Source organism: Pteropus medius, unplaced genomic scaffold (genome assembly GCF_902729225.1).
Source record: "Pteropus medius unplaced genomic scaffold, Ma_sr-lr_union100, whole genome shotgun sequence".
Taxonomy (NCBI): domain Eukaryota; kingdom Metazoa; phylum Chordata; class Mammalia; order Chiroptera; family Pteropodidae; genus Pteropus; species Pteropus medius.
The window spans coordinates 13,960,081-13,982,155 of record NW_024342471.1 but is presented as its reverse complement, the minus strand read 5'-3'; the positions used below and the strand labels follow the sequence as shown (position 1 = coordinate 13,982,155).

Sequence of the window (22,075 nt, the reverse complement as noted above, 5' to 3'; positions counted from 1 at the left end):
ACACAGCTAATAAGATTCAGAGCCAAAATTCAAATTGAATACAGATTTTAGAATCAATGCACTTTCCACTCTTAGCTCATAAATGTGTTTATGAATCTTGAAAGCCATTGCCAAATTATTTCCTCAATTTGATGAATCAATTTACAATGCTGCTGGAATCATATAGTCCTACCAGTTTCACCACAACTTCACTGAGATGGCATGTTATAATTTACATTTACTTTGGTAATTTAGTGGTTTTTTAATGGGAGCATATTACCATTTTGGTTTGCATTACTTCATTTACTGGCAAGGCAGAATCTTTTCCCTTGTATTTTTATACTATTGACATTTCTTTTGTTGTTGGTTGTCTTTTTAAAACCTTTTTACCCTTTACCAATGGCAGTGGTTCTCAACCAGAGTTCATTTGTCACCTAGAGACAATGCGTGGAGATATTTTTGGTAGTTATATCTTAGGAATGGGGACTGTTACTGGCTTCTAGATGGTGGGTAGAGGCCAGAGATCCTGCTAAACTTCCTACACTGCACAGGACAGCCCTCCCACAGAGATTATCCATGCCAACAGTGTCAAGGTTGAGGATCCCTGACTTGTGAGTATCTTGACAGCCTTTTTATTTTCTTTTATTCTTTTTTTAAATTGTGTAATTAGAACAAAAGTTCTCCATCCTTTTAGTCACAAGACCCCTTATCATTAATAAAAGATAATGAAAGTCCAAAAGAGCTTTTGTTCATGTGGGTTTTGTCTATCAACATTTACAGGATTAGAAATTAAACCTACATTTAGAAAATGTTGTAATTCATTTAAAAAATAATAAGCCCATTACATATGAATATAAATAACATATTTATATTTCCAAATAATAAAATTATGGAGAAGAGGTATATTTTTCACATTTTTACAAATATTTTTAGTATTTGGCCTATTAGAAGGTCATTGGATTCTCATATCTGTTTCTGCACTTACTAATCTGTTGTCATGTGTTTTGGTTGAAATATGTAAAGAAAATCCAACACAGATATGTAATTAGGAAAAAAAGGGAGTATTTTAATAGCCTTTAAAATAATTGTGAATATTCTTCTTTGATATTACACCAAAACTCGGGGAGTGGTAGTTTCCTAAAGTTTAGTTGCAATGAAACCATATTAGTGAATTTTCCATATCCTGTTACATTAAAATATATATAAGTTATGTCACACTTTGAATGGCTATTGTATCATTGATTTTATAACACCATTCATCGGTCATTTGAAAAAATTCACTGACTTATAAAAATCTTCCAAATGTTGACACAATTTATTATATCATATCAAACTATCACATTTGCTCATTTCACCAACGTTCTCATCAATAAAGTTTTAAAGTATTGGGAACATGTCAAATTTACAGTGACAGATGAGTTTCCCAATTTTTAATTTTCATTTGAAAGCTTAATTATGAACAAATATGATCAGTTTCCTTAGTGACAGATGAACTTCTTTATTTTGGAGAAAATGTTTATCAAATATCCAGTGAATAACCATGATGTGTCAGTCATTCTCTAAAAAAAATGGTGTTTCATTAAAAACGTGACTAGTTTAGCATGCAACTCAAACAATAATAGAAATGTTTTTCCTTAAGAAACCATAGTACTTCAGTAAGCAGGAGACATGATTTATTCATACTTCCCATTGTGTCACATGAATATTAAAAAGACATGTACTCAAGGGTTGAAATTAACACATTTACTGCCTCATCAAGGACATTCTCAAGTAAAACTGTCATTTTTGTTTTTCATAGTGTGGTTTTAAATGGTGGTGAAGAGTATAATAAGTACGGTTGGATGCCACTACCTTGATTCATGCTAAGGCACCAGCAGTTTCGCTCACTGTTGCATTTGCACTCAAATATCAACACAGTGAAAAAAGGCAAATAAAGTCTTAGCATACTGTTAAAATCATTTTGATGTTGCAGAATCAATGACAGGATTTGGGGGACCCCAGGGGTTAAAAATGGCTGAATTAAGATGATGATATTATATTCAAGAGTCCTGACTCACATCACAAATTGAGGGTGAGGTTTCCACATCTGGTGTACATAAGAATATCTTGGTGAGCTTGTTCGAAGTTCTGATTTCCCAGCCCTGCATTTAGAGAGTCACAGCGAGGCTCTGGACTTCACAGGTGATTCTGTTGTCAGATGGAGACCTGGCACTGACAGTTCTCTACACATAGGTGATTTTTAGCTCACTGCATTCCTGAAAAAAAAGAAAAAAAAAAATAACTCATCTTGGTTTACATTTGCCCATAGGAGAAAATGTTTTGATCGGTGTTATAATTCTGTGGCATTTATTTGCCTTATCTGGCATTAATATGCCAATTATTGTGATTAATTTAAGGGTTAATTAATAACCATTCCCTATACCTTTTTAGAGCTTAGAAGGGCTTTTCGAGGATAATTGGTTTCAGATGGTCTTATAAAGAAGTGCTCAGAGGACTTTCACCCAACACTTTCCTTTCCTTAAGTAAATGTCTTTGTTGCACATAGAGACATCCAAGGCACCCTATTGATTACTCTTAAAAACGGCCACTGGAACATCTTCCTCTGTAAAAGCACCACTATGGATTTTAATGGCAAAGTTTGGAGGCTGAATCCCTATTGAAGCTATAGCCTTTGTTCACCTTTTTTTTTTCTTTGCTCCTCTCAGAACATGCGGTGACTTTAGTAAACAACAGTGATATTTCAACCAAGAACTTGGCAGGAGGGTAAAACGGTTGCTTCCCAGGACATCTGAGGAAGAAGGCAGTATTGGGAGGCCTGGGGTAAGGGAAACAGCCTGGGTCTCCACAGAGGAACATATAAAATGCTTTAAAATGTTTATTAAAACACAAAACAAAACAAAAACAGAAAGATTTTCATTTCCCTAAAGTGTTACTTTATTTCTTTTCAAAATGTAATGTGTAAATAAATTAACCTGAGACCTTTCAAAATACAGATTCTGAGTCAGTAGATCTGGGATGGGGCCTAAGATGCAGCATTTGCAACACATTTCTAGGTGATGAGGATGCTGCTGGCTCAGGGAGCACTGAGTAGCAAGGCCCGACAGTATTCTACTTCTCCTGACTGTTGATTGGCAACTTTGTCTCTAAACACTCTTTATTAAGTCTATATAAACTGTTCTAAAGTTATTATTTAAATGAGCTACTAGCATTAGCTAATAGAACTATTGGTCAGTGAATTATAAACTGAGTAAACTCTCCTTCAAACATTACTGATTTCTTGATTGAAGTTACCCTCTTCAACATGAACTTGGAAAATCACACTTCTTATTTAGGTAGGGTTGGGATATATTTGCTAAATATTCAAGTCTACATTACTTAGTAAGCTAGAAGTGCCATGCCGCTTATGCACAGAAATCCTCCACCAATTAAAAACATGATACTACAGCTATTTGTAACATATTATATTAAACAAACATTTTTAAAGTATTTTCACCTTCCTAATTTTCTTTGATCCTCATCACAATACTGAGGTAGTTAATATAGCTTTATCTTATCATTTTATTTTAAATAAAGTTTAATTTAGATTAATGACAAACATAATATGGCTTTCACAGAAATTATAAGAAAATAAAAAGAAAAAAGGCATCTATAAATTCATCATAAAATATTAAAATTTGTGGTGAGTTTTTTTCCTTTTTTTTTTTTACTGAACGAAAAAATAAGGTTGTACATAAATTTGATCTTCCCTGACAAGATTTTATTCTACTTTTGCCTTATATCATAATAGCCTTTATCATTTTAATGATGTACTTATTCTTTTATTTCTCCAAATGGTGAGCAGATTTTCTCCATACCATTTATTGAATGCTCCTTGCAGTCCTTCTGACTTATGATGCTTCCTTGTGTGTGTGTGTTGTGTGTTTATGTTTGTGTGTATCCCACTATATTCTTGGTTTGCTTTTACTGTCCCATTAAATCTGACTCTCTGATGATCACTGTGCCTGTACAACGCATTTTAATGATAGCTTTCCAAACATTTTAATATCTAGTTCTAATGATTCTTGTGTTCCAACTGTTCTTAGCTATTTCACATACTTATGTTCTCCTGTGAATTTTAAAATCACCTCATCATTTTCCCAAAATAATCCCCAATAGAATTGGTTTAAATTGTATTAAAATTGTTACTTAACCTCCAATGGTTACATAACACGAGCTTTTTCACACTGAAAGAGGGCAAGCCTATCCATTCATTTGACTCCTTACCATTTCTCGGGAAAATTATGCAGATTTCTTCATGTAGATGACATCCACGGCTACCTCATTAAAATGGATTCTTTCTTTGTTCATATTAAGCTTGTGATATCTTGTGCTCTCTTTCCCCCTTTATGTTTGCTAAGTGGATTTTGCTGGTATTTAGGGAAACTCTGTGTGTGTGTGTGTGTGTGTGTGTGTGTGTGTGTGTGTGTGTGTGTGTGTTTTACTCATTCAATTTGCTGAAACCTCTTGTGAGTTTCTTTAATTAAATTTTATTGTCTTGGTTTACTAGTCTAATAATCACATCATCTGTGAATAATGATAATTTTGTGTCCTCCTTTTCAGTTGCAATAGCTCTTATTTTGGTTTTATGTTTTGTTGCATTGGGTAGAGCTTTCTGGGCAATGTTGCCAGATAACATTGACAGTTGACCATGCTATGCTACTCCCCACCTCAAAGACCAGCCCGCCAGTAAATTTCTCCTCTGCGTGATGTTAGTTTTGAAATAGATGTTTTAAAGCGTGATAAGGAAAAATATCTCTAGCCTACCACTTAACTTTGTGACTCTTTTTAAAACAGAAGAGGGTGTTAAAATTTATCAAATGGCTTTTCGGCATCTATTTATACAATCGTATTGTTTTCTACTTGGACTTATTTATGTATTATTTTCCCAGATTTTTTATTACTAAATCTATTTTGTGTAGCTGAGGTAAATGATTTGCTTATGGGAAACCAATTTAATAGTATATTAGAGGAATAATTCACAACAATTTGAGATGCTTTTCCTCTTTTTTCTGTCTTATGTAATTGTTTATATAACATGGGAATTATCAATTGTTGAAAGATTGAAAGAACTCATTGGAAAAGCCATCTGGCTCCAATGTTGTTTATTCTAATTATCTTTTTAAGGAATGCTTAATTAATTTATTGTCATTGTTTTTTGTTTAATAACAAAGGCTTCTCAGATTCTGAAAACAGGTTTGGTCCTGTCTCCTAAGCATTAAACATCAAAATAGTTTCTAAAGAGTTTGAAATTGTGGTTTTGATTTCCTATTTGATATGAGAGTTACTTAGGAAGATTCTTATTTTTCCCAGTTGGTAGTTTTTATTTGTTTAAAAGTTTGGCTTAATAATTTCTAGTTCTATCTCATTATACAAAGAGAATATTGTGTATACCTTTACTTATACACAGGCATTATTGATTTAGTCTATGCCCCTTGTTATTTTTATTGTCCATACCAAAATAGATCCCTTAAACATTAAAATATTGTTTCCTTAGCAGTCATATTTTCTTGGAGTAGCTTTTCTAATTTATTTTTATTCTTATATTCAGACATTTCAAATTTATAGACACACATCTTTTTTCTTTTATCTTTTGTGAGTTGTTCTATTATTAAAGCTAAAAAAGATTTTTCCACTCAATTTTTTTTATTTCAAACCTGCAGGGTATTGCAAGAATGGTACAATAAATATCCACATATCATTCCTCCAGATTCACCAGTTGTAAACATTTTTGTCATATTTACTTTCTGTCTTTTTTTCTTATCTCTCAACTGGTTTCTAGGTTCGTTGCAATCATCGTGACACTTTAAAACCTCTGGTTTGTATCTTCTAAGAAAAAGGTCAGTCTCCTATGTAGCCATAATCATCACACTCAAGAAATTAAGAATTGGTCTAATACTAGTATCTAATATATAGCACATATTCAAATTTCCATAGTTGTCCCAATTAATTGTCCTTTAAGTTTTTTAAATCCAACTGAGGATCCAATCAAGGATCACGCATTGCATTTGGTTGGCACGGGCAACTGAAAATTTTCAATGTATAAATTAAATTTTGAACCATCGAACTATAATGTGATTTATCATATGTGGTAAGGTCTTAAAGTTATCTTTTTTTCCATTATTATGCAGTTTTTTCCTACACTATTTATTGATAATTTTTTTTCTTTTTCATTGATTCGTGTTGCTTATATTTCTGTTTATAAATTCACACACACATATCTCTATCACGTTTTCTTATAATCATACTGCAGTACCCATGGTTTCATTATGTTAACTTCATAATATGCTTTAATATCCAGGAGTGGTTTTTAACCCTCATTTCTTTGTTTTAAAAAAAGAAATTTATATTTTCTATTTTAAACAAACAAACACACTAGAAAAATCCCATTAAAACTATTGGAATTTACAAATTAAGGTTATCCTCACCTTTAAGGCTCCCAAATGTCACTTAACTGGCTTCATATTTTATATAACTTGCTTTTTCCCAATGAAAACACATCAATTTGGCAAGAATTGACATCTTTTCAATATGTGATGCTTTCAGCCAGGACGTCAGCATTTCTGTTCATTTATTCATCTTCAGTTCAGTACAATTATTTAACACCCACTCTGCCAAGCTCTGTGCTAGAAATGAGAGATATTCTTTTATATCGCTCAGTAGAGGGTTTTTTCTTCCCATGTCGGTCCTGTACATTTCTTATTTGTGTTATCCTTAGCTATTTTTAAAGGACTCTATTCTAACAAGATTTTTCCATTATGGCTTCTAGCTTGTTTTCCATGGTCTACAGTTTATTTATCTCTATCTTCTATCAAACCACTTTACTGAATTCTTTTATTAATTTTGAAAGTCTTTCAGTTGATTCTCTTCGATATATTAGGCCACAGTCATTATCTACAAATGATAAATTGCTTTCCTTTCTAAAACGTGTATCTCTTCTGTTTTGTATCTTACTGCAATGGCCAGAATTATCCCATTTTAGACACAAGTTCAAGAGGTAAAGTGACTGCTCAGTGTGTCAGATAGAGCTAGTGAGTGGTAAAGCCAAAATGAAAACCTCAACCTTGTTTTTGACTTTTTTAGAAAAAGTCACCAAATCAAGGTCATCTATCAAAATAGCAGCCAACTGGCCCCATATTTGTCCATCTATCCAGTTGCTTTTTCCCAAAGGAAGGTTGACATTTGCAGTGCTTACAGTCCTCTTTTAAAACGATTTAACTTGTTTGGTGCACATGCGCACGCACACACACACAGTGCATGATGATGATAAATGCTATGGAGAAAAGCAGGGAAGTGTAATAGGCTATGCTGGAGTCAGGGTTGCTATTTTAAATACAGTGATTGGGTAAGACTTCACTGGCAGAAGTGAAGAAGCAAGTCTTCCAAGGGTTACGTATATCTGAGGTAAAGCACCCCAGGCACAGAAGATAGAGAATGCAAAGGCCTTGAGATGGGAGCATGGCTAGGGTATTCAAGGAACAGCAAAGAGGCTGAGAAGAGGTGAGGTTGGGTAGTTCATAAGAAAGGGCCTAGAAGACATTGTAAAGATGTTGCCTTTTACTCTAAGTAAGGTGAGAGCCATAGGTGAACTTTGAGCACAGGAGTGTCAGGGTCTGAGTCATGTTTTTATTCTCAAAACAGTCGCTCTAGCCACTGTTTTGAGAATAGATTGTTGGGGGCAAGAGTGGAAGCAGGGAGACCAGTTGGGAGGCTATTGCAATAATCTAAGAGATGATGGTGGCTTGGACAAGGTGGTAGCTGTGGAGATGATAGAAGTGTCAGATTCTGGATATATACAGAAATTAGAACCATATGGGTTGCTTACATACGGTATTGTGAACGAGAGAGGACCCATGATGGAGAGAAAACACTCGAGGTTCAATAACCATGTCTTCTGCATTTTGATTTAAAATATATCTCAACCCAAATACAAGCTCAGTTAAAGCTAGTTAAACATTTTTTAAATATTAAAAAAGAGGATATGAAGCACTAGCCATCATCAAATGGTTGTCTGGTTTCTCCTTCTAAGATTTTAGCTTTCATCTGAAAATAAGTAAAATTTGAACTCTTCAGTTGAATTGTTACAGTTCTTTTATACAATATATATTTCTTCCTCTAAATATCTACTCAAAATCCACTTTTGTTCAATGTATCAAGTACAATTCAATCACAGAAGGGTCCAAATTGAAAACGAGGCAAATTTCTGTTGTCTAATTTGATCACACTAATAATAATGCATGCAGCACTTGTCTTAGCTCCAGCCAACTTTTATAGAGCACTTTACACTATAGAAGGTACATTCTAAACACATTTTCTCATTTAGTCTTCACATTGTCCTTCTTCTCAGAATCCCACCCTGCCCTCATATCATTGGATTGTGGTACACAGTTAATATCTCTCTTCCCCATCTCAGTTCTGAGATCCTGGTGCCAGAGGCCATGTTACAGTCAAATTTGCATCTGCTACACAATAATCACCCAATAAATATCTGATAAATAAATGAATAAGTACATGATAGACAGACAGAGGGGCTGTTAGGTCACACAACTAGTTGGAGGCCATGTGCAAAGAAGCACATGCTCATACTCTGACTAAATTAAACAGCAAATGCGTACCTCTCCCCATTTCCTTGCCTCCTCGGGCTATTGTGACTAGGCAAATAGTGAGTAAAAACAGGAATTCCCAAAGCCTTGGAAGAAAGATCGGCTAACTAAGGTATACCATTGTAAATTTCAGCTCCATAGTTCTGAGTGACCTTTAACATGGGGAATGTAATTGCAAACTAGGTTCTGTTGGGTATTACAAAGCTCATACTTGCTTCTTAGCCTATCTTGTTCAATAATGTCAAAGGTTTATCATAGCATTTTTGTATTAAAATGTGCCCACCGTTGAATGCTAAAACACAGATTTTTTGAAGGGAGAAAGAACATCCAAGATTATTCAGTCCATTTCCTTCATTTCTTTAATGGCTTTATTGAGATATAATTTACGTACCATAAAGTTCACCCATTTCAAGTGTACAATTCAATAGTTTTCAGTAAATTTATAGGGTTGTGCTACGATCACCGCAATCTCATTTTAGAATATTTCCATTACACCATAAAGAACCTTGTGCTTGACTGCAGTTGGTTCCTGTTCCCACCTCCAGTCCTAGATAATCACTAATCTGACTTTTGTCTCTATAAAATTGCCTTTTCTTGACATTTCACATGAATGGAATCAAACACTGTATAATGTTTTGTATATGGCTCCTCTCATTTAGCATAATGTTTTTCAGCATCATCCTTGTTGTAGGATATATTAGTAGTTTGTTTCTTTTGTTGCCAAATATTTCATTATTTGTTTATACCACATATTATTTATTTATTCACCAATTGGTGGAAATTTAGATTGTTTTAATTATTTGGCTATTGTGAATAATAATGCTATTAACCTTTGTATACAAATTTTTGTGTAGACATATTTTTAAATTTCTCTTGAGTAGAAACCTAGGAATGTAATGACTGGGTGGAATGTAGTTTTATGTTTATCTTTTTAAGGAACTACCAGACTACTTTCCAAAGTGACTGAACCATTTTATCTCCCCCATAGCAATATATGTTGGCTCCAGTTTTTACATATCTTTACTAACACTTGCTATTGTCTGTCTTTTTACTGATAGCCATTTTAGTGGGCATTTAAGCTTAAGTAAAATATCTAGTCAAATCTTTTGCTAATTTTTTAATTAGTCTTATTTTTATTGAATAGTAATGGGTCATTATGTATGTTGGAAATGTCTTATACGTATGATTTGCAGATATTTTCTCTCAATATGTAGCTTGCTTAAGGGTGTCTTTAAAGCTCAATTTGAAGCCCAGTTTAAAAAGAAAACCTAATGACGTCCAACTTACCTTATTTTTTTCCCCCATTAATGGATCATGCTTTTGGTGTTGTATCTATACACCCTTTTCCTAATCCAAGGTCATGAAGATTTTCTCCTATGTTTTCTCCTAGAAGTTTTATAGTTTCACATTTATAGTTTTATAAACTCTTGATCTATTTTCTGTTAGTTTGTGTGTATAGTATGAATTTAAATTTAGATTTTTTGCATGTGGATATTCTGCTGACCCAGCATGATTTGCTTAAAAGATTAGCCATTCACCATCAACATGTCTTGGCATCTGCCAAGAATCAATTGATCATAAATGCAGTGGTTTATTTCTGGACTCTCAATTCTCTTTCATTGATCTATAAGTCTATTCTATGCCTATCACTGTACTGATTTTCATAAGTTATGAAATCGGGAACTGTAAGTCCTCCAACTTTGTTCTTATTTTTTAAATTGCTTTGTCTGTTATGGATCCTTGCATTTCTAAATACATTTCAGTGTCGCCTTGTTGATATTTTCCAAAAGTATCCTGGGATTCTGATAGAGGTTGCATTAAATCCATACTTAAATTTGATGAGAATTGCTATCTTAACAATATTGACTATTCCAATCCATAAACATAGAATGTCTCTCCATTTAAATAATCTTCAGTTTTTTCGGCAACGTTTTGTACTTTTCAAGTTCAAGCATTTCAATCCATTTAGATTTATTTTTAGGTATCCTTTCTGATAATATTATGAATAGGATTGTTTAGTTAATTTCATTTTCAGAATACTCTTTGCTAATGATAAAAATATAATTGATTTTCGTATATTGATCTGATATCTTGTGTCCTTGAATGTGTGGTATATATAGATAGTAGATTATGATTCGAGCTTTAAAAAGGAAGGAAATTCTTCTATTTGTAACAACATAGATAAACCTGGAGGACAGTATTTTAAATGAAGTAAGTCAGACACAGAAGAACAAATCCTGCATGATCTCACTTACATATGGAATCTAAAAAAAGTCAAACTTATGAAAGCGGAGTAGAATGGTGGTAGTGGGAGGCTGGAGAATAGCAGAAATGGGGAAGTGTTAGCCCAAGAGTTATGCAGAATGAATAAGTTTTGGAGATTTGTATAGTACTGTATTTTATACTTGAAATTTACTACGAGCCTAGATATTGAGTGTTCTCACTACACACAATGGTAACTATGTGAGGTGATGGATGTGTTAATTAGCTCAAGTATAGTAATCATTTTACAATGCATACATATATCAAAGCATTACATCGTATACCTTAAATATATACAATTTTTATTTGTTAATTATATCTCAATAATGCTGGGAAAACCAACTCATAGAAAATAGACTCATGGAAAAAGAAAGCAGATTGGTGATTGCTGGGGAGATTGATGGTCAAAGGGTACAAAGTTTTATAAACCTTACGTTTAATTTATGTGAGTTATACCTAATATCATATGTCAATTCACTAGATTAGAAAATAAACTGAAAAATTTAATAGCATATTAATTAAAAATTTTTAAACAAAAATTTTTTTTTTCAAAACAAAGATGATTTAGTGAGAAATGTGGCATTATGTTACATTTTTGCTAATCTCTGATGCCTGGTGGACTTGAAGTCTGCTAGAATCCATATCTCCTTATGCATTCAAACTATTGCATTATGTTGCTTGATTGAAGTAAATGAAGAAAATTCATCCTCATACAGTTATGAGTCCTGTAGCTTTTAAAGAATTCCACAGTACACTTGTGAGACATTAAAAGTACAAAAGGCAAATAATATCTTGGTTTTATTCTGAAACTAGTTTTGACTTCACAGGTCACCTGAACAAATCTCATGGATGCTGAGTGGGTTTCCGCTCCCCACACTGGGCCATCACAGCTTCCCTACATTACGTACAGATCCTGCCTTGCTCTGCCCTATCTAAGGGCTTAGGACTGAACTGTTTGGGAAGGAGCTGGAGCAGGACAGTACAGAAATCTTGAAATCTATTTATAAGTACTGGGGTTAGTTGTGGTATTGATGAGTTCATTCTAATGATTTTGTGTGCACTCTGTGAGAGAGAGTATATGAGTAAAAATATCGATTTTAGAAATGAAGGTTATCACTGTAAGAAAAAGGAAAAACAAACAGGGAATGGGGAAAGTGAGGGAGAATCTTGTATCAATGGATCTGAATTAGTGCAAGTATGAATTTTATGTTTAATAAAAATATATATATATATTTTTTATTCTGTTCAAAAGAAAAGCATTGAAGCAATGGCACCGTGGTAGCAATTAGCTAACTAGGTACCCAGATCTTGCCTTCTAAATTTCTTCTTTGGAGAAATGTCTGATTACAGGCCTGCTAAAGGGGGCATAGGTAAGCCTTGAACACTGTATGCTGTCAGCAAACCAAGGTATGCTCGATAACCAATGGGACCACGAAAGGATGTGGAAGCTGCCTGGAGGGACTGCTACTGGACTTAAATGATTTTTATTTTACTGTTGCTCAGATGTTTTATATTTGTACATATTTATCAACTTCTTGTACCTGTGGCTTTTATACAACTATAAAAGTAAAACAAATTTACAAACAATATTATAAAAAAAAAAAGAAAAATCAGTGGAGAAAAAGTCACTGTGAATGATGGGATATCATTATATGCCTCAGCTGAGTGGCACTGGACACAAAGGCACAAAACTACCTTGTTCAACTAGATCTTGGCTCTTAATGAAAGTCTCATGTGGTTATTTGTCACAAGTGCCCTGTAGGGACACTATTGGTGCCCACTCAGATCTCATCATTTCCCCCTTCCTGAAATATGACCATCCCCCAGCTTCTCTGTGCTTTGATGCAAATGGTTCACAGCTGTGACCTTTTTTGAAGGTTTGCCATTAGTATACCAGAGCCACCTGTCTGTCCCACACACAGAATTGAGAGTACCTGAGAGTTCATGTCTCTGCAATGGAGTCCATAATCAATACTGATTAGTATTAGAGGCCCAAAAGCCCTTGGCTTGAGGTGAGACAAACTCTGGGGTGCAGTTTATGCTCCAGAGCTCCCAATAGGAACATACTGAGACTGGGACTTTGCCTGAAATTTCATTTTTGCTCAGTTTCCTCCCCTCATCTCTCCCTTATCCCCTTACTGGTTTCTTCTGGATCCACTTCCTTAACATATCATTTTCACTGAAACCTTGGCTCAGGCTCTGTTTGTGGAGGGACTTGGATTAAGACAAGACTCTTTCTGGGAGAACATGAGCACAAATGTGCTCTTCTGAAGTCAGGAGGCAGACTTCAGCTGTGAGCTACAGCATATTCTCTATCTGTCATTTGATGTCAATGTTTTGAATAGACACAGCCCTTGGCCAGAGACTTCTCTAGGTATAAAAAGGGGGCCTAGATGTGTTAATGATGGATGGATGGCTCTGATCTGATAGGTCCCTGGTCCTTCTCGGAGAAGCATGAGCTCGAGAATCAGAGGGAACGTGAAGGTCCATCTGCAGGGCTCTCTAAAGCCTGAGAAATTCCTGCAAGATTTGCTCTTAAAGGTGTCCCCCTTCCATGGGTTGGAGATCTTGGGACTTTGGAAGAGAGTAGAGTATTCTTATCTCAGGAGACACTAAAACTAAAAGATGGAAGTTTCTGGAAAGCTTGATTCTGAAAAGTTGGGGAGAAGAAGGGTGAGGGTCAGTCACTGTAGCAAAGAAGATGAGCAACAGACATTAAAAGTGAGTTGCAATGAGGACACAAAGGCCAAGGAGGTGATAGAAGGTACAAATTCTTGACCTTACGCATTGAGGTGGATGGGGCTGCACCACAGCCTTCAGGGCCCTGCAAGAAGAGATCCTCAAAATAAGTTATGCAGAAAATATTGTCATAAATATGTGTCTTCTCACTGGGTGAAATGGAGGAGGTGTCATAGGAGGGGAAAATGTGTGAGCAAATGCTCTGTGTGGTGAGGTAAGCATTTGAAGTTTTTCTTCTCTTATACCATCATAATTTTTCTACTAAAGAAAAAAATCCTCTTCCCTTGTAAATGATCCTGAATAGTAGTTACTGGAATTACTACTTTTGCATGAGAGATATTGGGGGGTTATTCTTATTTAGGTATGATTTTTATCATTACCAGCAAGCCGAAGACCTGAGATAAATATATATTTCAAGAGAATGATGATGAGATGAAGTAACTGCAAAAACCAAAAATAATACCCATTTTCTTGTTTCTTCCTAAAGTGTACATATCAGGGTGAGGAAAGTTGCATCACGTGTGTGTGCCATTTCTTCTTCTCTCCTTAATCAAAGTTCTCTGATCTTTGGGAGAGAGGTTGGATCCACTGACAGAACTATTTAAATGACAAAATGGTTTGCAGCTTTCTGGCTTTGCAGATTTGCCTATGAAAGGACAAGCTGCAAACTTAGTGGGCCTGAGGGAATTGCTGGATGTACTTTGGCACGTTAATCCCAATTGTATGTGAACCATATGTTAGCAAATACAGTTTAACCCAAAAAGTGTCCTTTGCTGGTCTTTGTGATTTCAGATGAGGCTGGGAAGGATAGAGCTAAACAGTTTAGGCTGCCAACTAAAAACTGAAGAAAGCCCTCTGTACATTTTGTTGGCTTATGGAAAAAGAAGGAAGGTAGAGAAAAAAGGACAATGAACTACAAATAAAAAGTTTGGGTTTCTACTTTTGCTGCAGCTTGACCTTCATGAGGCACTCAAGCTGTCAACCTCAGCATCCTCATCTGTAATCTGGCTATTGACTGTTATTGAATTGACAGGTGAAACCCCAATAATCATATTAGTGGGAAGGAGAAGATGGAGGGGCTATAGGCTAATCCCTGGAGACACGATGTACCTCTCTAGGTAGCCCTTGGCAACATTCACATGTCAGAGCCCAAAGAAGACCTGCTGCTTGGCTGTCTATGACACAGTATCTCATGCCAGTCATGGGCAGCTCTCAGGCCAGCCTTGTGACTCTTTCTGATCCATCCCATCATAGGAGAGCCAGGGACAAGAAAAAGTGATTCTAGGAGTGGGATCCAGCCTTTAGGTGGGTCCAGCCTTAACTGAGGCTTTAGGTTCTCAGTTAAGAGAACAAGAATGACAGAAAGATTCAAAGGTATCATGAGAGTTCTGGACTGAGAAACCGAGACAAAGGTTTCTCACGTGGCAGGATTAACTCAAGAGGTGGTTAGGGATAGACTGGGCTTCGGGGAAAAGCAGAGACCCAACTTTAAGATAACTTTTATAAAAGGAGCCCACACGTTTGGCATACTGTTGTTCAATAAAGGCTTGGTCATCTCTATTCACATAACAGCATCTTCTTACATCTTTCTAAGTTTAAAGCATTGGTATGAGATCATTAGATAGGAGTTCAGGGGAATCACTCTGTCTTGACTCAGGTGTTTGCATCCAGTCAGATGTGGTTTCATACTTACTTTCAATTTTAATTTAATTCAATTTTATTTATTTGAAAAATTATTTATCAATCACTTTTTGGGCATCAGGCAACCTGCTGGGCAGTGTGTATGTGGTGGGGAGAATGATACAAAGTTAACTAAGCCACAATCTAGCCAGAGAAATAGCACTCCTATGCTCAAGTTATTGCAATCCCAAGCCATTAGCGAGCTCTAGAGGAATTAAGGAGGAGAGAACCTCATCCAGATGGAAGAGTCTAGACAGGGTTCATAGAGGAAATGAAAGATAGGCTCAGCCTATAGGGAAAGGCTTCCACAGGCAGAGATGGGCAGGATGAGAGGGCATTGCAGGTGGAGGAAGCATGAACTGGCGATGACACAGCGTGGGATCCAAAGGAGGTTTGTGCAATAGCACAGGGTGTGGAGCAGCTAGAATGAGGGCTACATCATAAGAGTTTCTGAAAGGCAAACTGGAAGCCAGACATAAAGTGCCCCAAATGTCAAGATGAAGAGTTTCAGTTATGTCATTCAGATAATGGAGAGCTTATGAAAGTGTTTGAAGAGGAACAGTGTTACATGATTAGAAAGGTCAGTGGATTGGCTGGTTATTTTATCAAATAAGTTAGAGGCAAAGAGACCAGTTGAGTCCAGATAAGATGTGGGAAAGTGCCCAATCTCAACATTATGAGTGGGTGGAGAAAAAGGTGGAGGGGCAGGTGCAAATTGCTGATGCCAAATTAGCAGGGCTTGTTGATTAGAGTTGCAAAGTGAGAACTAAGGAGGTTGGAATTGAGAATGAGACCCAGATGGAAGATCTGGCCACTTGATGGGTAGCGCTACCCTTCACTAAGGAAGAAATGTAGAAGGGGAGCAATTAGGGGTGGGGACTGAGTTGCATTTGGAGATACCCAGTGCAAGCTGGCTTTGAGACATCTAAATGGAGGTAGATTTCTACAAAGCAGTAAGTCTAAAGCTCTGGAGGGAGGTTTAGTTGTAGACAGAAATGATGATGATGACTAACAAGTTCATCCCTCCAGATGGTTGTTCATCTGCCTTTTCTCTATCCTGTCCAGTGTTTATCAGCTGGTTGTCAAGGAGGAGAGACTTCAGAAGTCACGGCGGGCAGCTGACATCATTGAGTGTTTCTCAGTGCCCGTGAGCTATAGGAACGCCTCCAGCCTTGATTCTCTACACTACTTTGCTGCTGAATTGAAGCCCGCTAATCTGCCTGTCACACAGCCTTTTACAGTGGGTGACAACAAGACATACAATGGCTACTGGAACCCTCCTCTTTCCCCTCTGAAAAGCTACAGCATCTACTTCCAGGCACTCAGCAAAGCCAATGGAGTAAGTATAGAGGCCATTTCTTGCCTTTTTGTATTTTTCCCTTTCTGAAATGAGAAGGCAGCATGGCTTTAGAGCTGATGTTGACAAACTAAGGTCCGTGGACCAAATCCAGCCCCATACTTTTTTTTTTTAATAAAAGGAGTGTTTTGTTTTTATTATAACAATGCCTTTCTTTCTCTTTCTTTCTTTCTTTCTTTCTTTCTTTCTTTCTTTCTTTCTTTCTTTCTCTTTCTTTCTCTCTCTGTCTCTGTCTCTGTCTCTGTCTCTCTCTCTCTCTCTCTCTCTCTCTCTCTCTCTCTCTCTCTCTCTTCTTTCTTGTCCTATTCCTTTATTTCTTCAGAGGAGAGAACTGAGGCTCAAGAAGGAAACATAACTTACCCAAGGATATCACCTAGCTGGTTAAAGTAGAACTGGGACTAGTACAGCAGCCTCCTGACTTTCTGTTTAAGATACCTTCCATCATAGAATGCCTTCTTAGTGCAGACTCATGCTCAGCTCCCAAAGTTTGCAATGAAGTCGTCCTTTACAAATCATGAGCTCCCAGGAGACTGGGCCATTTACACAGTCTATGGTTGTTTTGATGCTGTACAGTACAGTTGAGTAGTAGTCAACAGAGATATAATGCTCTATAAAGCCTTGAATATTTACTATATTCCTCTTTACAGAAAAAGTTCATACACCCCTGTATTCGAGGATAAAAAACGTGTTTCACTTGAGCAAATTACATGGCCTAGCTGAGTCTTAATTCCCTCATCTATAATATAATACCTATCAATTTGATATATATGAATGTACTAAGCATATTTTAGTTAATCAGTAAATACTAACTCCTTTATCATTACTGTTAGTCATATGAGAAAATATTTTTTCTCCTAAAGACAAGGTAACTTTTTATGTGGCACACATTTCTTTGGTCAAGGAGAGATGTCAGTCATAACATCACAAAATCACAGGGCGGGAAAAGATCTGAAAGGTCATCCAATACCTCCCTTTTTCCTCCTACACATGAAACAGTGCTTCAGTATCACAGTTAACTGGCATTAGTGCTTATTCTTGAATACCTCCAATGACAGAGAACTCACTTCTTTATGTGGTAATTTTGCTGATCTTTGCAGGGGGCTGTGGCTCTAAGAAAGCTTTTTTATGGTGCTGACTTAAGTATATCTTTAATTGTAGTGCTTACCCATTGCCTTTGGTCCATACCCTCATTGCCCAATAGAAACAATGCAATCACCTTCTCAGGTGGTACCCTTTCAGTTACATAAGATCTTTTCTACCACCGCTTCCCCTCTCCAAAAACACAACCATCTGGTCTTATTTTCTGCAAGCTGAATATCTTTAGTTCCTCCGATACCAAAATGTTATCATTTTCATCTAGGATGCTTTTGTGCACATACTCCAGATTGCCATATTTCATTTAACAAATATATAATGAACGCTAATATATGCTAGGCCCCCATAGTTCATATTAAGGTCATGTAGTATGTGCCCTCTAAGAGCTTATATAAACGTAAGGGAGTGTGGTATGTACCATGTTCAAAAGAGTATCTGGAGAAGTAGAAGCTCACTGAAGAAGGGAAAGCTGAGACAAAAGCAAGATTTGGTGAAGAGTGTGGAGAATAGCCTGTGCAGGCTGTGGTGGCCAAGATAGAGAGTTTAGTCCATTAGTTGAAGTCATTACTTTGTGAGAAACCTGGTTTGAGGTACTAATTAACATTTAAAATGCCCACAGACCCATTTAAATTCTACACTGGTATTTCAGTTCTGCATTTATTACTGGTTCAAGCAACATTCCTCACAGAGAGTATAAAACTACAAAGAGAAGCTGCCAGACTGCCTTCCACCTGTCCTTCTGGTCTTCCCTCTGCATGAAACACTGACGTATTTAAAAGGAAGACATAAAAATGGGAAGAAGCCACTAGGAACCCATCTTGTTCTTGATTCTCTGCATCCCATACTGGCCAGTTTATTGGTTCAGTGCAACTCTGAGAAGGTGTGGCTTTTCCTGCTCTCGGCAACATATCAGGAGGTGCTGTTGGTTTCCATGCTGTGAACAGGAGTGATAGCTGCACTGTGTTCACAGTCTGTCACATTCCTACTAAGATAGTCATAAAAACCCAGCAAGAGAGCAAGGCTATAGAACCAAAAGAAACTGACAAATGGATTCCATGGTTGGCCCTGAGCAGAAGAGCAGATGAGGTAGAAGCTGCTGGAGGTTTTACTCCCCAAACATCAAACAACAGACCTCCTTCTCAAGACATGGGGTTTTGGTATTGGGAATAAAGTCACCCCACCCTGAAGCTGTCTCATCTAGGAAACAGTTTCTACTACTCCTTCCAAGATGAGCAGGGTCATTTATTACTTATACCTTCGATCTCACACCATGTGTACTCTCGTTTTGGAACTAAGATTCGCAGTAATGAAACATAACCAGGAATGGGGTGGGTGCTTATGTGAGGTGCCATGGTGGTGTAAGGAGCCTCACAGGATCAGAGAGGAAAAGCCGTGGGACCTGTACACTCAGAATGTTGTAGTTTTCTGGCAAGAGAAATATTACATGCTGCTTCAAATTACTGTATTTACTATTAAGTTTTCCTGAAAAGAGCTGGGTGAAAGGGTCATAGGAGCAGAAAAGCTATTCTCAGTCTAACAGATCTCTACCTGGCCTCTCTCAGATTTCTCCACATCAAAAAGGGAAGCAGACAATGCAGTTAAGCCTGGAGAATTTTTAAGGAGAAAATTTTATACCTCGCAAATTCCTTATCAGCCAAGTAGTTGTTATTTTGCAAATACATCAGAAAGACATTCTCAGTATACAGGGGCTCCCACGTACCTTGTTTCTAATAAATCATTCAAAGAGCAATCGGCAAAACAATGAATCAAAGTAAAGAGATCAAGAATAAAGAAATATGGAATAAAATGACCCGTAGCGAGCATGGAAACTAATTGAACATAGTGTTAATGTGAAATAATTGCTCTAAATATATTACAAAAGAGAAGACTAATATAAAAACTAATTACTTAAAAAGGAGATGTATAATGTCAAAAATTAACAATTGGGATCTGGGTCTACAATTCACTTTATGTCAACAAAAACTGAGAAAGAGTTGGAAGATTGATGAGTGTAAATAAAAATCTGCTAATTTTCCCTTTTAGACAGGATGGAAAAAATACTATTTTATTTTTGGTACCAAGAGTTTTTTAAAAGTATAGTTTTTTAAACACAAAAGCAGGCTTTCAACCTATTGTTTAAAAAGCAAGAAAACAGCAACTTACAAAGAAAAGAGGGTGAAACAAAGGAAACCACAAGTAAACATAAAAATCAGCAACTATTAAACAAGCCAAAATACATAAGCACTAGATTTGATTTTTTTTAAAGTGATGCTTTGCTCCTCTCATGAAAAGGGAGAAAATATGTCTAGGGTCAAGTAAAACCAGAACTCAGCAAACCCATGTCATCAGAAGATTAAAAACAAAGGATGAAGCAAAGTGATATTAAACTAAAACAAGTTAAAGCATAATGGCCATTTGTTGCAAGATAGTTGGTCAGGTTGAATAATTGACTACCAATCATTTTTATTGCTCCCAACCCTACCTGCAAGTTTCAGTCAGAGCGAGGTAAGAGAATTTTAGAGTCCAGATACTTTTATTTTCTGGATATTAGGATGATTAATTAAATAAACATCTAGCAAGCACAAACTATATGTTAAAAAGAGGTATTTCTTCTTAGTGCTGGGAATAGAGCAGTAAATCAAACACGTAAAATCCCTGTCCTCATAGTAATTATATTCTAGTACTGGAGAACCTAAAAGTAAACAAATAAATATGTGAAATAATATGTCAGATAACTAATCGCAAGATTTAAGAATGTGTGGAGGTCACTCATTAAATGTTGACTGTTATTAGGTTGGAGGATAAAGACATTTTATAAACTCTACAGCAATCTGTATAAAAGTGGAGTATTTTAATCCAGCCATACAAACACTATGGAGAGTCCAAGTGTGATGTGCATTATGAGGCATGGTGCTCAGAGTCCTTGCAGGTATTTTCATAAAGTGTGAGTTGTTCATAGGCACTCGTGTTGGGATCTTGATCAGATTAGTAAAATCGTATTTACCCACTGATGCTTTCTTATAGAAAGAATACAAGGGCAGTCTCTGCTGTTGGGGTACTGTCCTTGGTGCTGAATTCTAAGCACCTGTCTTTCTTGTGAATTGGGCCATATTGTAACCATTTGTTTTGGATATAACTATATTATAGATCTATAACACTTTAGAATTGGATGGATTTTGAAGTGTCACCAACTCTAGACCAGAAGCCAACAAGAAATCACCAATAAAGCATTCTTGGGGTGGGGGGGAGGTTGTCATTATATGGCTTCAACTTGACCATTGAAATTCTCTGGAGGGAAAGTTGATTATTTGAGGATCAGGTAAAACTATTAGAACCGTCTTTTTTATATAAATCCAGATTCTGTCTCCTTAACTCTCTCCTCTTAAGCCCTTACATTGATTTGAACAAATCAAATCTTTTTTTCCCATGTCAGCCTTTTGGAGAAAATATGACAGTACCAACTACCACCCCTGGCCACCCAGGCCATTTCTCATAGATATTAAACATGCGGTTACTTCTTTTTCCAACATGACATGATTTCTGTATCTCTTTAATTCTATATACTCTGTTCTCTCACAGACAGACTGCTTTTTCCCAGTGCCCTCCTTAAAAAGGGATAGCAAGAATCCAGCGTTGGGCTCCAGATATGGTCATGCCTGCTACATTTTAACTACTCTTCTCTTGACCATTTTCTGAAATATTATTCCTCAAGCATTCTAAGATATTTTTCTCACTTCAGGGTCTTCATACAAGCTGCTATTTTACCTGAATCTTCTTTTCTTCAATCTTTGCAGGACTGGTCCTTCTCATTTTTTCAGACCTCATCATTAATGTCACATCCTCTGGGAGGTTCCCAACTAAATTATAAAAGAGTCATCCACACCAGTACTTACTTGCATGTTAACCTGTTCATTTTATTTACAACACTGGGCATATTTTTAATTGCTCTTGTTTTTGTGCAGTTACATACCTCCCTCATTAGATTGAGCTCTAGGAGGTAGGAACTCTGTTTTGTTTACTACTGTATGGTCCATACTGAATACAGTATTTCACGCATAGTACTCAATAATCATTTAATTAATTAGAATACAAGCTGTCTTGATAGTTGTCTCCAAGTCTCAGTTTTTTCAGTGTAGCATGAAAGATGTAGTTCTGAGCTATTTCACCATAGACAGATAATCCCTAAAGGACTTTCCTTCCATCATAGTAGTAAAACTTTTCCCCAGCTGTCTTATGTGCCAAGCTCCAGGCTCCTGGGCAGCCTTGATTTCCTTCAAATCCTCCAAATGGTACCCAGAGTAGCTGTCTTGGTTGTAAACAGCGG

At 36.4% G+C, this 22,075-nt stretch overlaps 1 protein-coding gene across 2 annotated transcripts in view; it reads left to right on the top strand.

Moving 5' to 3' along the window:
* PTPRT (protein tyrosine phosphatase receptor type T) overlaps window positions 1-22,075 on the top strand; it is a 937,324-nt gene that overhangs the window by 716,585 nt on the left and 198,664 nt on the right. For both annotated transcript variants that reach the window (XM_039864357.1, XM_039864356.1), the window contains exon 12: window positions 16,365-16,638. In XM_039864357.1, coding sequence (XP_039720291.1) covers window positions 16,365-16,638 — 274 coding nt within the window. The remainder of the gene's footprint in view (window positions 1-16,364; window positions 16,639-22,075) is intronic.